General features: G+C 36.7%; 1 protein-coding gene across 1 annotated transcript in view; it reads right to left on the reverse strand.

Annotated features, from left to right (window-relative positions):
- Positions 1-14,950, reverse strand: part of GOLPH3 (golgi phosphoprotein 3) — a 62,534-nt gene that overhangs the window by 20,568 nt on the left and 27,016 nt on the right. Inside the window, exons 2-3 of the mRNA XM_036769276.1 lie at positions 14,596-14,727; positions 3,070-3,184 (exon numbers count right to left, since the gene is read on the reverse strand). Of these exons, the coding sequence (XP_036625171.1) occupies positions 3,070-3,184; positions 14,596-14,727 (247 nt within the window). The remainder of the gene's footprint in view (positions 1-3,069; positions 3,185-14,595; positions 14,728-14,950) is intronic.

Raw genomic sequence — 14,950 nt, forward strand, 5'->3', positions numbered from 1 at the left:
GCATACTAGACTTCCTGACAATGCACAACACCAAAACTACAACACCTGCCAATTGCTTGTTAAGACCTGTCCACAAACATGACCACGGCTCAGTTATAACTTCTATTTTGTGTGTTTATTTAGAAAATAATGTTGAGTGTAATAAGTGAAGACCTTTCATAAAATCTGAGCCTCAGCTTTTCTGTAAATTGAGTGATATGAAGCCTTCTCAAATGAGACACCCTACTAAAGAAGCTCAGACCCTAGGCCTGAGTTCTCATTTCCTGAAACCTAAATCACCTGACTTATAGGAATCCGGGGACCCACTTCCTCCCCACTACCACCTCAGCAGGAGTCTCACCTAATAAGGAAAAAGATGTTTTTCACTTCCTTGTTCCTGGGTTAGATTTCTCTCGAAATTGTGAGCCTGAACTCCACCAATGAGGGTGAAAGTCAGTGGTGGGAGGATGGAACCGCTAAGGTATATAGTTACTCTTCACTTCCTGTACCCCGCCTCTCCCTACCAATTGTCTACAGGTTTGGAGATCAGAGATCGCCCTTTCTCATGGGATCTTTATAAAGAAGTTTTCTGTTTCTACCCTGAGACCTCAGACTCTTTTAATTAATTGCTGGCAGGTGTTCTCACCCCACACAAATGATCACTACAACTTTAACTCTCTTACACAACAGATGAAACATATATGGTTTTTCAAAATTGTCTTCTTTCCTTCTGCTTCCACCTGTACCCTTATTCAATGACCTCCAATTGCATCCCAGGCTACTATTCCCCCATCATTCCCATGCCTCCCAAGAGGCAGTATCACCCCTTTTTGGGAACCTCTGCTTAACCTTTCAAGATCTCTTCCATTCAGTGTGTTAGCTAGCCCTTCCAGGTGAACGTCTTCTGTAAATCTCCAAGACATCCATCATGCTATTCATACATTTTACCCAAGTCACTGCTTGGATGTTAACATGTTCAACATAAGCACAAAGTCAAACACTCTTGGCTCCAGAAAATTAAGCAAAAAACTGAGAGATACAGGCTGCACAACAGTACAATTAAGTGGATTTAGAAATGGATGGTCTGACCCAAAAAGGAGTTAATAGTAATTCTATGTAAACTTGGAAGTCTCCAGTGGATCCTGCTTGGCCTTTTGCTGCCTACCATTTTTATCAATGATTTGGATAAAGGCATAGATGCAAACTCATTACATTTGCATGTAAAACAAATCTGGAACAGAAAGCTAACAGACTAATAGAATCAGCATTAAAAAAAAATCTACTAGATAGATGGCAATACAAGAATGAATCTAAAATAAAAGTTAAGTGGAAATCTTATGCTTAGGTTTAAAAGAATCAGCTTCACAAGTTTGAGATGATAGGAGAGGAAGGTTAGATGGCAATTTGGAAAATATCTTGGTGTGAATGAACTACAAAAATGAATGACTCAACAGTGTGATATGGCACCCAAAAAAATTAATATAATCTGAAACTGAATTAAGAAAAACTGCACTGTAGAACACTGCCTACCACCTCCTGACAGAGAACAGTGGACTCAAGGTGCAAAATGAAGCCTATTTTTTGCACATGGTCAATGTAGGAATTTGTTTTCTTTGACTATGCATGTTATAAAAGTTTTGTTTTCTTTTTTTTCCAGGGGAAGGAAAAGAAAACAGATTTTTGTTCAGTGAAAAAAATCGAATTTAAAAAATAAAAATAGCTCTATATAAATCTTAGTGTAACAAGCAGAATACACTACTATTTTTAGCTCATGTGTTTCAAAGCCAACTCTGGTTCCGTCAGTAGATAAATTGTCTTAGGAGGATTTCTTATGGAAGTACAATAATGTTTTAGATGACTACTTCCTCTGAAACATTATTTCATCATTAACTCTTTTGTAAAATGCCCATACTGAAGTTAAGCAGGTGATCTTTGAATACAGATTAAAAATGTATTCTTCTGTAACAAATAAAAATCAGTGGTCTAAGTTAAAGAACTTTCAGCAGATAGTTTCAAAGGTGGTTTCCTTAGAAGATTTCAATGTTTCAGAAGAAGTATAAAACCAAATATTTCACCAAGTACCAACTTTGACAACACTGGAATCTTGTTTATTCTTTTCTATTTTTAAATAAAGGAGTTATTTAACCAATTCTGAAATTTTCACCTTTAAGAAATCATTCCAATAGCATGACCTGCCTCCCAATTATCAGTACTAAAACAAAAGCTCATTAGGGGCAATCGCCTTTCTATTATAAAGAAATTCCTATAATTATAGCCATCTGCAAAGTTCTTGCTACATATACTTTACAAAAAAATATATGGTATAGAGGTGACATTTTTCTTTACCTCTCCTCAAGTGTACATGGATTACACTGTCACTTTCCACTAAAACTGATTCTATTCCAAGTGACAAAGTTTGTAGTCAACTGGACAGTTTAAATTATTCAGAGTATAAGGTTGAAATAGACATGCATCATTCAGTAATTGAATTCTTGTTTTTTTCATTTAACTAATACATTATTGAGGAAACAACAAAACTTTTGAATATCTTTTTCCATTTGAAACAGTTCAGGACAAATACAGGTCACACATTAACAATCTAGTTTATTCTCACAGAAACAATGATTCCTCAAAATAATTATAAACCTTTGGAAATAAGCAGTTTTGAATATAGTACTTTGAATACTGATAGGTCAGAAGGTGAAATTTACACACAAATTATGATTTATATAAAAAGGAGATATTTTAGCTAATCCATGTGATTTTCTAGTTTTTACATAATGAACTAATTCTTTTAGTTTTATGTTATTTTACATATTTTTTCCAAAAACAAATCCCACTGTCTAGTCCAACCTCTAGTCCAACCCCAATCACCCAAGACACCTAGGGTTTCTAGGATAAAAACTTTGAAAAACATTATAATATCAACTCATTGCCTAATTTCTTTCAAGTTCTGTTTATATAAATGTCACAGCAATCTATTTAAATTTGCTTATAGTTATGAAACAAGATTTTTCCAAATAACTATGGCAATTTTAAAAAAAATTGTTAACAAACATCAATGTTCAGTTTTTTATCTTTATGGCTTACCACTAAGCAGTTCGATCCAGTTCTGGACTGTTTCTGGAGGCTGAGTTTCCTTAACATGTTTCAAAGCTTCATCAAGTAAAACATCCCCAGTTGGAGCATCTGACTTACAAATCACCTAAAGCAGAAGTAATAGTAAGTGAAATAATGAAGATTTTTAAAATTAATTCACCATTTAATGAAAACTGAGAAAAAGTTACATTACTAGAAGTCTTGCGTTCAAACCCAAACTTTGCTTATTTGTTTACTGGGACTGGATCTTCCTGTCTTTCCCAGGCTGGAAGCGCAGTTAGTTCCTCAAGCATGGTAGCTTTGACTTCCTGTTTCTAACCTGAGCTGGTTAGATCGTTCTTGGGCAATCTGGTAATCCCTCACTCCTAGAGGCTGACCAAACTCAGGAACTCAAGTGATCCACTAGCCTCTCCAGCAGCAGGAATTACAGGTGTGCACCATGATAAACTGATTCTATGTTAAGTTAAATAATCAGAAACGCCCCTAACAAAGTAACCCATAACCATGAAAAAGCACATTTTACATTTCAGTGCATTATTAAGCAGCAACATTATATTACTCAATGGTTATTTCCAGCTATTTTTTTAAATAAAAAGCCCAAAACTCATGACACAGTATTTAAATAGAGAAGGCTCCTCTGCTTCTCTAAAGACACTTAAGGAAGAGGTATCAGTAATTAACCAAAAAAGGGAGAAAAATGTCCAGCAATAATGGCAGCTAAAAGAAAGGAAATGGGGATGCTCAGGTGAGGCAATATTTGGAAGACTATAAGAACTGATGATATTATGTCACAGGCATTTTAAATTAAGAGTAAAATAGTGGAAAGGATGCCATCCTGGGGGGTGGGAGGAGAGAGATTAGGTGAGTGGGTAAGTGAAGACCTCTCATAAAATCTGAGCCTCAACCTTTCTGTAAATTGAGTGATATGAAGGCTTCTCAGGGGAGACACCTTACTAAAGTAGCTTACACCCGAGGCCCAAATTTCTATGTACAAGTCACCTGACTTACAGGAATCCAAAACTTAGAACAGCCTGAACCCCCCACCCCAGCCTCGCCAAATAAGAATAAAAATGTTTTTAAGAGTTGGCATTGGCTAAATTTGTACCTGGGGTAGTAGATTTTCACATTTAGATTGTGAGCCTGAACTCCACCAATGAGAGTAAAAGGTCAGTGGTGGGGTGGGGGTTGTTTGCGTTAGGGTATAAAGCTAAGTTCTGCCTTCTGGGCCCCGCCTCTCCCTACCGGTTGTCTTATCAAATTCATTTCTACTTTCTACTTGAGAAGCCTCTGAGTTTAATTTTGGGTGAAACTTCTATCCCACACATTAGGGAAAGAGAAAAGGGTACCATGATCAATGATTCATCGCCTTAAGACAGGGAAGTGATGATCACTGGGAGGAATATGAGGTAAGTGTCCAGGACTTACAGACCCAATGGTAAGGAGCCAAGTGTTGAGACAGAGTAGGCTGTCGTGGGAAAGAGATTTAAACTTCAGTTGGACCTCAAAGGGAAGACCTAAGAGTAGCTAGCTGCAGAAGGAAATGTAGGCATGGTGTAAGAAAAAAATTTCCTAACAATTAGCTTGCTTCAAAATTTGAATGGGTTGCCTTGAGAAATGTGTGTATGAAAGGGTGGGGGTGGGGGTAGTATTCAACCAGAGGCTAAATGACCTTTTATCAGGTAATAGTATTAGGATTCTTTATAGTATATATTATAGTATTAAGATTCTTTAGTAAGGAAATATATTTGAATAAGGAAAATGATTCACTTCCATTTGAATTGTCTTAGGAAGATTCTGAAGATCACCTGGCAAGATAAGGAGCCCACACTGAGGTCCTTTCTCAAGCTAAACTTCAAAGCATTCAAAATCTACTGCAGGGAGCACAACGCCAATGGGGGGGGGGAGGGGCACAGGGTGGAGGTGGAGGAGAGATGGGACTATGTTGTTCAAATGCCAAACATAGGTTAGCCTAAAAGACTATTCTACAGGACTCACACAAATAATGCAAGTGCTCAAATGGAGGTCAGAAATGACACAAGGACACTCTTTCAAGGTCTCTTGGAAGAACTTTGGAATCAATTGTGAGACATGGCAGACACTGATCCTTATGGCATGCCCTCATCAAAGAAGGTGCTATGCTCTATAAGTAAAACAGAATTGCAGTAGCTCAAAGGAATGTGAGATGCACAAATTTAGGGACAACTCCACTTCAATCATATGACCTATTTGTGTCCAACCTGTGGTAGAGCCTGCTGAGCTCATATTGGTTTGACCAGCCACAATCTGTTACACTATACCATGACCCAGACATAGCGATGTCATTTTGGTCCTCCTCAAACACAAGAGGCAACAACCAACTATAGTTTAAGGGTTCTTGATAGAAATGCCAGTCCCATCCAGCTCTAAAATTCTGATTTTCATTTGGTGACACATTTGGTAAATAACATGTGATATGGCTAGAGATGTGAAGTCTATGACATAGGTGGAAGAGGTATTTAAAAGCAAAGCCAGACTAGAAAATCCAGTGCAATCTGATTCAGGTAGCTAAACAAAAGAAAGCCTCTGATAGTGAGGTAAGAAAGAAAGCAGCTTCCAAAGGCTTCAAGGAAAGGAGCCTGAGGATCTAAAAGATCTCTAAATAAGGTGTGAGGGAAGCACCATGTCCTGGAAAGAAGTAGGTGGGGTAGAAGGATGAGAAAATAGAGACTATGTCCTGGAGGAACTTCCACTCTTGGTCCTCCTTTCTCCTGATTGGTGACTGGCTCTTCCTGAACATTATTTCAGCAAAGTCCCAACTATCTTGCACTTTACTTCTGAAACTACTTTTCCTCCCAAACCATACTCCTATCAACTCTTCCATTATTCCTGGTTGGAGTGTCAATCCACTCCCTCAAAACCCCAATCCCCATCCCAGTTAAGTGCCCCTCCTTGTCCACTTCCACTAAGTGGTCCAGTGAACACAGCAAGGGACTTGGGAATCAAGAAGGCTTAAGTTCAAATTTTGCCTCAGACATTAGCTGTGTGACTACCATGAGCAAGTCATTTAACCTGCCTCAGTTTCTTCATCTGTAAAATGGAGATAATAATGGCGCCCACTATCCAGGGTTGTGTTGAGGTTCAAATGAGTTAGCCCATACAAAGCACTCCTGATATAGGCCCCCATCACCTCAAGCATGGATTAGCCTTCTGAATGGTCTCCCTTCCTCAAGTTTATCACCATTTCAGTCCATCATTTACTCAGTAGTCAAATTTATTTCCTAAAGGTGAAGTTGATCTTCCTAAAGCACAGGTCTGACCATGCCACTCTGTCCCTCTTCAATAAACTCCAGTGGCTCCTTATTATCTCCAGGATCAAATATAAAATCCTTCATAACCCAGCCTTTCCTTTCCAGTCTTCCTATACCCTACATCAAACTCCCTCCCTGACACTTACTCTTGATCCAGTGACACTGGCTTCCTTGATGTTCCTCAAACAAGATACTCGATCTCTGGGCTCCAGGCATTTTCAATAGCTATCACACCTCCCTGAAATTCTTTCTCTCCTCATCTTTGCTTCCTGACTTCCTTCAATAAACAGAAAGCCATAAATGCTTCCTGTCTGATTCCCTTACATGTGCTAGTTTCCCCATTAGAATGTAAGCTCCTTAAAAATCTTGATATCAAATTTCTCAGATAAGTGTCCCATATCCAAGATACATAAACACCTGATACATGTAAAACCAAAAGACATTCCCCATAAAGAAGTGGTCAAAGGATATGATCAGATCTCAAAAGAACTGTAAGCCATTAAAAACCATATGAGAAAATATTCCAAAAAACTAATAGTAAAGGAAATGAAAATCAATACGTTGCTGAGGTTTAAATTCACACTCACCAAAGTGGCAAAGATAAAAGAAGATTCAAAGTCAATGCTGGAGAAGTGAGAAGACAGGCAGACTAGAGGATTATTGGTGGACCATGAATTGGTTGGACCATGAATTGGTTGAACCACTTCAGAAAGCAATTTGGAATAATGCAAGTAAAATGCCTAAAACGTCCATACTTTTTTGACCCAGAAATTCTACTACAAAGACTATACCCTAAAGTCCCTATGTGAGTCAAAATATTTATAGCAACTCTTGTTGCAGTAGCAAAGAACTGGAAACAAAGTAGATGCTGATTAATTGGGAAATGGCCAGATAAACTCTGGTATATGAATGTAATCGTATATTATTATGTTGAAAGAAATAACAAACAATGAAGGCAAAGAAACACAGATTTACATGAACTGATTAGATATAAAATGAAGTAAGCAAAGCCAAGAAAACAATGTGCAAATGCAAAAACACACAAATTACATATTTTATATATGTGTGTGTGTGTGTATACATATATATATATGCAATATACAAATGTAAAAAGAAAAAAAAAACAATAAAAACCTAAAGTGAATGTTGCAAAATTTCAAAGAACAGGAATGGCCCCAGAGAAGAGATATGGGAAGATACTACACCCAACTTCCCTGCAGAGGTAAGAAGTCCATCCATGATTGTGGAAGTCCATCCTGCATGTGCTGTCTAATTTTTTTCTACAATATACTGACTGGTTTTGCTGGGGCTTTTTTCTCCCTCTTTTTCTTTAGGAAAAAAATTCTTTAAATTTAAGATTTAAATTTTAAATTTTTAAAAATTTCTTTAAAAAATATAACAAATATGGAATGACCCTCTGAGAAGGTAGAACACTGAGTATTCTGCTAAATGTTTCTATGACCTTAAATCAGTCACTTTTCCTTTGTTAACCTCATTTTATATTATAAAACAGTTGCATTAGAGGATCTCTAAGGCCCCCTTCCAACTCTCACATATAAACTGCTTCCTGATTTTGCTTATTTCCATCATTACCACTTTCCTTCCCCCATCTCTGGAATAACTCAGGTGTTACCTCCTCCATTATTAACAGCTTCTCTGATCTCCCCTCCCCCCACAAAAAAGTGATCTGCCTCTCATCCCAATCTCTTAGGTCAGGCTTGACCTATGCATTTAATCCCTTTTAAAGTTGCACTATATGTATGCAGTATATGTATAGACACATACATATTACATATACATAAATATATGTATGTATCTATATTTATATGTATATATAATTACATATGATGTCCCACACCTTAAGTGCTGTTTTGAAGCTATTAAAGCTTTAACTTTGTGGACACCTTAGGGTTTATTTTTTAAAGAATTTAAGCTCTGTAAAGGAAGATTCTGGCTTGGTTTTTGTATCCCCCGAAATCAGCTTGGCACATAGTAGGCACTTAAAAATGCCTTTTCATTTTGTAGAGATGGCAAAAGTTAGGTAAAGTTAGGTTTCCGCAGAAGAGTTAGTTGAGTTCCACAGAATAATTAATTGTCAGCTTGAACAAAGAAGGAGTAAAAATTAACCAGCATGAGGGTCCCCAAACAATGGGAATAAAGTTTGCAGTTTTGCAGAAACCACAGATTCAAGATGTTATCCAGGATGTTAGGAAAACTAGTCTAAAACAGAAAGATCATGGTCTGGGTTGAAGAGAAAACTGGGTACACACCCACAGGGAGTTTTCTGCCATTTTTGAACATGGGACGAATGACAAGGGAGGGGGAACATACCAAGGAGTTTCATGTTGGGGGGAAGATTGTAACCCAGAAGGGAGCAGACCAATCCGTTCTCTGAAGGGAGGTACTGAGCTGATGGTGCATCAATTTATGTCAGTCTAACAGAATAAAGTTGGTCTCACTCCTGTATCCCTACTCCCTCTTCCTAAAGAAGGGTGGAGTCTGCTCCTGGCCAGGAATGTTTACCAATTCCTTTGAATTCCTCAATAATAATAAATTGCCCTTGATACCTGAATTTCAGGGTCAAACATATTTCTAACAATTTAGGGAAGAGTTTTTCTCATGCATATTCAAGGTGTGAGAAAAGTTTCTTCTTTAAGTCATAGACACAGAGACATAGAAGTCTTTTCCAGGTTTGGTGTTTGGTTTTGATGTTTTTGTTCTGTCTGGACCCGGGATTAATTAAGATTGGCAAGTCATATATATGATAGATTCACACACATACATACATACATACATACATACACATATATCTATCTCAAAAGCAGGACTTGAGCCCTTGTCCTTGTGACTCCAAAAATGAAACTCTATATTCACTACATAATGCTGCTTTTCATTGATATACCAAAAGGCATATGGTGAAATTACCAAGCTAAAAGACTTCACAAGGGATATGGACATCAGACTACATCAATAATTGATACCCAAAAAAGCATACTCTGGGCACACAAGCAGCTTTCCCATATAAGCAAACTCCCTTGCCAAAGCATTAGCAATAAAGGGAAAACAAAAGTGAGAAAACAAAGCAAAAAAGTCCAGATAGAACAGGCAAGGCAAGAGAAAGTCTAAGAAGAATTTTTGTTGTTCAGTCATGTCTAACTCTTCATGACTTCATTTAGGGTTTTCTTGGAAAAAATACTAGAGTGGTTTGCTATTTCCTAATGCAGCTCATTTTACAGATGAGGGACTGAGGCAAACAGGGTTAAGTGACTTAAACCAGGGTCACACACCTAGGAAGTATCTGAAGCCAGATTTGAACTCAGGAAGATGAGTCTTCCTGACTCCAGGTCCTGTTCTCTATCTATTTTGCCACCTAACTGCCCCAAAGAATAGTCTCTATAATTAATTAATGCTCAGATAAAGATGAAACCATAAGAAACTTTAAACTTGAAATCTTTATCCTTTTTTATCTACTATTATACCACCTCTCTCCATGTTTTCCCTATGTTGATTTTCAGTAAATCATCTTTTGTAAACCCTAAAAGTCAACATACTTTTAAAAGTAAAAAGGAAAGACAACTTGTAATCACATATTTTCTTTTCTCCATTTACTAAATCCAAAGTTTCCCAGAATTGTAATTAAGAATTCCTGTGAACCATGCACCCTTATCTTCTTCACCCTGCCACCAAAGGGCTCCACCTCTAGCTCAGAAAACTGTAGTCAAATGTTAAATACAGAGACTTGGTAAAGGACCCAACAATCGACTGCCCTTTTGTTCCATGCATCATCTTTGTAATTGGCCCTAGACCATCTCTAGTCACCAGGCTTTTGTCTCCAGCACTAGAATGCACACTCTTTGAGGGTACGACTTTCTTGATGTTGAATATGCATTCCCTGAGCTTAGCTCAGAGCTTGGAATACAGTGAGGGCTTAATAAATGCTTTTCATTCATTCAAAGAGGCAATAAGCATATGTTCTAGGAATGCAAAGAAAGACAAAACAGTCCCTACCCTCAAGCTCACAATATAATGAGGGAGTTAAAATGTAAACAAATACGTACAAGCAAGCTATGTACAGGATAAATACGAAATAATTAAACTAAGCACTAGAATTAGGATAAGTTTCCAGTAGAAGTTAGGATTTTGGCTGGGTCTTGAAAAAAGCAAGGAAAACCCAAGAAGTGAAAATGAAGAATAAGAGCATTCCAGGCAAAAGGGAATAACTTGTTCAGGCAACAACAAAGAGTTTAGTGTCACTGGATAGGAAAGTACTTGGGGAGCAGGGAAGAGGGGAAGATGTAAGAAGACTTGAAAGAAAGACTTGTAAGGCCTAGGTTCTGAAGGGCAGTGATCACCAAAGAGAAGATTGTGTATTTGATCCTGTAGGTGAAAGACAGCCACAAAAGTTTATTAAGGGGTGGCAACATGGTCTGACCTGACTTCAGGAAAGTCTGTTTGGTGGCTGAATGAAGAATGGACTGGAGCGGGAAGAACTACGTGGCAACCAGACCAACCAGCAGGCTATTGTAAAAATTCAGCAGGTGTAGGCCTGAACAGGGTGGTAGCTCCGTTGGAAAGGGGGGGGGGGGGCGGTGTATGCAAGAGAATTGCAGGAATAAAAGGCCTAGGCAACAGATTTGTTATGGGCAGGGATTAAAGGCAATAAGGAGTCAGGGGGTGACATCTAGGTTTTGAGCCTGAGGGAGTACGATGGTGATGCCCTAGGCAGTAGAAGGAAGAATAGAAAGGGGGGAGGGTTTAGGGATATAGATAATGAGTTCAGTTTTGCATATATTCATTCAAATAGGGTCTGGATAATCTAGGATTGCCTGTTATCTTGCTGTAAAATATTGAGAGGAAACTGAATAGCAACACAGTGACTCTTCGACCAGTATGTTCAGTTTCGCTGTCACTGATTTCATTCCTGAAATTCAAGTATCATTACTGTTACACGCAATAGTAGTGGCTCTTTTTTTAAACAATTAAGATTTGCAATAAACTTTTTACAAGCATTATCTCATCGGATTCTCATAACAAAAAAAAAAAAAGGCAAGCATTGTTATCCCATTTTACAGACCAGGAAACTCGCTCAGAGAGGTTGTGACTTGCCCAGGATTGTAAAGCTAGCTAATTGTCAGAGGCTGGTAGAACTCAGGTCTCTCTCTTCATTACAAATTCATGCTATTTCTTAATGTACTATATACTAGAGAAGGTACATACAGGTATGTACATGAAAAATACATGGTTCCTGCCCTCCAGGAGCCAACAGTCTAGTAACATTTAAACTATATTGCACCACAGAAAAATAACTCTACTTGGGAGTAACATTTTGTGGTTTGTCACTTTGTGAATGAGAAATTTTTCTGATACAGAAAAAGAATACCCATACTACTGAAAATACAAGCTCTTAAGTGTCTCTAAAGTCATAGAATACATAAGTTTTCCAAACAAGGGAATCCAAATAACTGGAGCTAATCAATTAACACACCAAAACTTTTTAAAATTCCCAATTATTTTGATAGGCATCTTCCCAAAACATATCACATACTTAATCTCATCTAAGTAATCTAACAAAATATGTTAAACAAGTAATTTCACAGATATCACTTAAAGCAAGTCTTCCAAAGAGGAAATCTGATCCACAAGATATATATGTCTGATTTCAATTAGTCAATGATAAAACCAAAGCTTTAAAATTTTGCATTAAAAAAACGAGCTTATTAATTAGCAAGAAATAAATTATTTTATTTCCAAATTGTTCTCATATATCTTTAAAATCCAACACCCTCTCCTCTCTTTTAAAAATATATGTAAGATAAAAGTCAAGATTGAAAGGTAATAGAATCAATCTTCAATATGGATTCATATGAAAATGGTTTGGAGCAAAAGACTTATCAGGATAAGAATTATTTATGTTCTTCTTTAAATGGAATTCAATCTGATAAAGGAAAATAATCTTAAAATCTCAAGAATACTGTTAAAACATAAAAGTGCTATTCAATTATCACCGCTAACTTTTTTTTGTTTGAAATTTTAAAAGAAAGCTAGGAAAGAAAACTTTGCATCTCTCAAGTCACTTAGGAAATTAGCATAAAAGAGAACAGTAGGAACTGAATGCCTCATATTTACTCTAGATTTGCTAAGTATTAAAATAACATAAATGTTTGAACACGCTACAGTTGAAGAAAATCAGGAATTTTGATTTCATACTTTCATTACTTATTAGCAATGACATTGTCACTGATTAATTTTCCCTCCTTTTTTCTCCTCTTGAACTCATCCTACCTTAGTTTTTAATAATTCACAGATCTAGAACTGGAAGGGACAGACTTGACAATAGGCCATCTAGTCCAATCCCCCCTTATTTTGCAATTGAGGCCAACAGAAATTAAGGGACTTGCCCAAAGTCACACAAGTAGCAAGCTGTCAGAGGCAGGATTTGAATTGGGTCCTGATTCCAGCTAAATGCTCCTTCCCCTATAACACACTATCTCCTACTTTTCACCAGCTTCTTATTCTTTAATCAAATTACTCTTGGGAAACTTCATGTCTGGGTGTCACATTTTAGGAAGGAGATGGAGGTCAGTTTTTAAAGGAGGTAAACAAGGAATGTAATAATGGCCCTCCACCTCATGACATAAGGACTGGCTAAAGAAACTGGGTAGTTTACTCTAAGCAGCAATGACTTTGAAGTATTCTAATGGGCTGTTTTGCAGAAGAGGGATTAGACTTGTTTTGTTCCAGAGGGCTAAGAAGCAGTGGTTAGACATTATAAAGAGGAAAATTTAGGCTAAATATAAGGGAAAGTGAAAACTGGGGTTTCTCCTTACTAGAAGTCTCCAAGCAAAAAATCAATTATCATTTCTTCAAGTATGTTACAAAAAGAATTCCTGCTTAGATATAGATTTGATTGTTTGAGGTCTTTTCCAACCCTGAGATTCTGTGACTTTAAGAGAAAAACAATCTGATTAAATTAACTAACACTAAGTAAGTTATGAATGACTGACAGCCTCTTTAACAACCTTACCAGAAGTGTTTTCATTTTTTATATGAGAGTGGTTAACACAAATTTCTGTCAAGCACTACAGAAAAACCATGAAATAGTATTACTTACAAAAATGAAAACACTTAGTAAACTTTTACACAGAAAAAAAATTAACTTTTACACAAATAGTTCTGGTTTTAGGATTGGGGGGAATTTGAGGAAGGAGCCAATTCTAGGAACTGGACAAAGAAGATTTTGTGGTTCCTACCTAGCTTTTTTCCCTACAAGAAGAAAATGAGTACAGTGACAAACTCCACATTTTCTAATGGCGTCACATTTTTTATTTATAAGCATTATAAATGTCAAGGTGGAAATATCGAGAATCTCTACAGTACAATACTATAGTATTTGTTTCAGATACGTGCATGTGTATTTTATATATATATATGTATACACACACATATACATATAAACAAAATTTAATTTTAAGAGGGTGATGTTTTAAACTTCCCCTCAAAAAAAAAACCACCTCCCACTAAGGAATGTGGTAATGCAAATTACACAAAATATGGTCTTATTATATTCAGGAACATTTTAGAATTTTCCGAGAAAAACCCAAGGCACTATACTCTGCTTTAAGAAGAGGGGAAAGGAAAAGAAAGGGGTGAAAGACTGACTACAGAGTAACCAACACTGAACACTTTCATTACATCAAGAGAAGTAAGATCTGTCCACCTACACAGAGACTTAATTCTTAACAGTGTTGAAAGCTGAATTCTGGAAACTATTCAAATGTTACTAAAAAAGATAAATAGAAACAGGATAGCTGGCTCATGAATAGCAAACTTTTGTGTAAAAAAAAAATAAATTTTGCCAGTTGCTTCAGAATTATGATTTCGAAGGCAGTAATTATAGTTCACAATCTCTATGGAAAGACCTGTCCTAACTTAGCTTAATGAAATGAAATATAAAGCATAAATGTACAATAACCTAATATATTAACCAGAGCTTGGAATCTTTTTCAGGCAAAAAAGGATGGATACAGACTACTTTCAGATAATGTTAGAAACATACTTGAATTCAAGTGAACCAATGTTTAGCTACATCACATATGAGTTTGGATGGAGAAAAAAAGATTTCCTCTTTAATTTCTGAAAGTTCGATTAGTAGTAATATTTTTCATTTGAATAAAGTTTCCATGTTTAAGTTTCTTGTCCAAACTCTAGACAAAAATACCCTTTATCTTACCTTTCTTGTTAAAAGACTTTTGCGCCTCATTCCACAAGCCTCTAGTTGAAGGCGCCCTCTCAAAGCTAATTCAATTAACATACAGCCCCGTAATCCAGATGATATACAGTCATTCCAAAATGATGTGTAGCCCTGTTTAAAAAAAAAATATAGTGGTGGTAAAACAACTAATTTTCTTTGAATTCAAAATCAAAACTGCTGCAGAGATACAACAAAGTTTCTTGCAAAATGCTCTGTCTTTCCAGTCCTTTGCTAGTCATACCCTCAACATTCCTACAAAATATATTACAGTATAACTATATTATATTTCTCCCTCTCTCTCTCTCTCTCTCTCTCTCTCTTTCCCCCTGTGTGT

The sequence above is a fragment of the Trichosurus vulpecula genome, chromosome 1, assembly GCF_011100635.1.
Source record: "Trichosurus vulpecula isolate mTriVul1 chromosome 1, mTriVul1.pri, whole genome shotgun sequence".
NCBI classification, from domain to species: Eukaryota; Metazoa; Chordata; class Mammalia; order Diprotodontia; family Phalangeridae; genus Trichosurus; species Trichosurus vulpecula.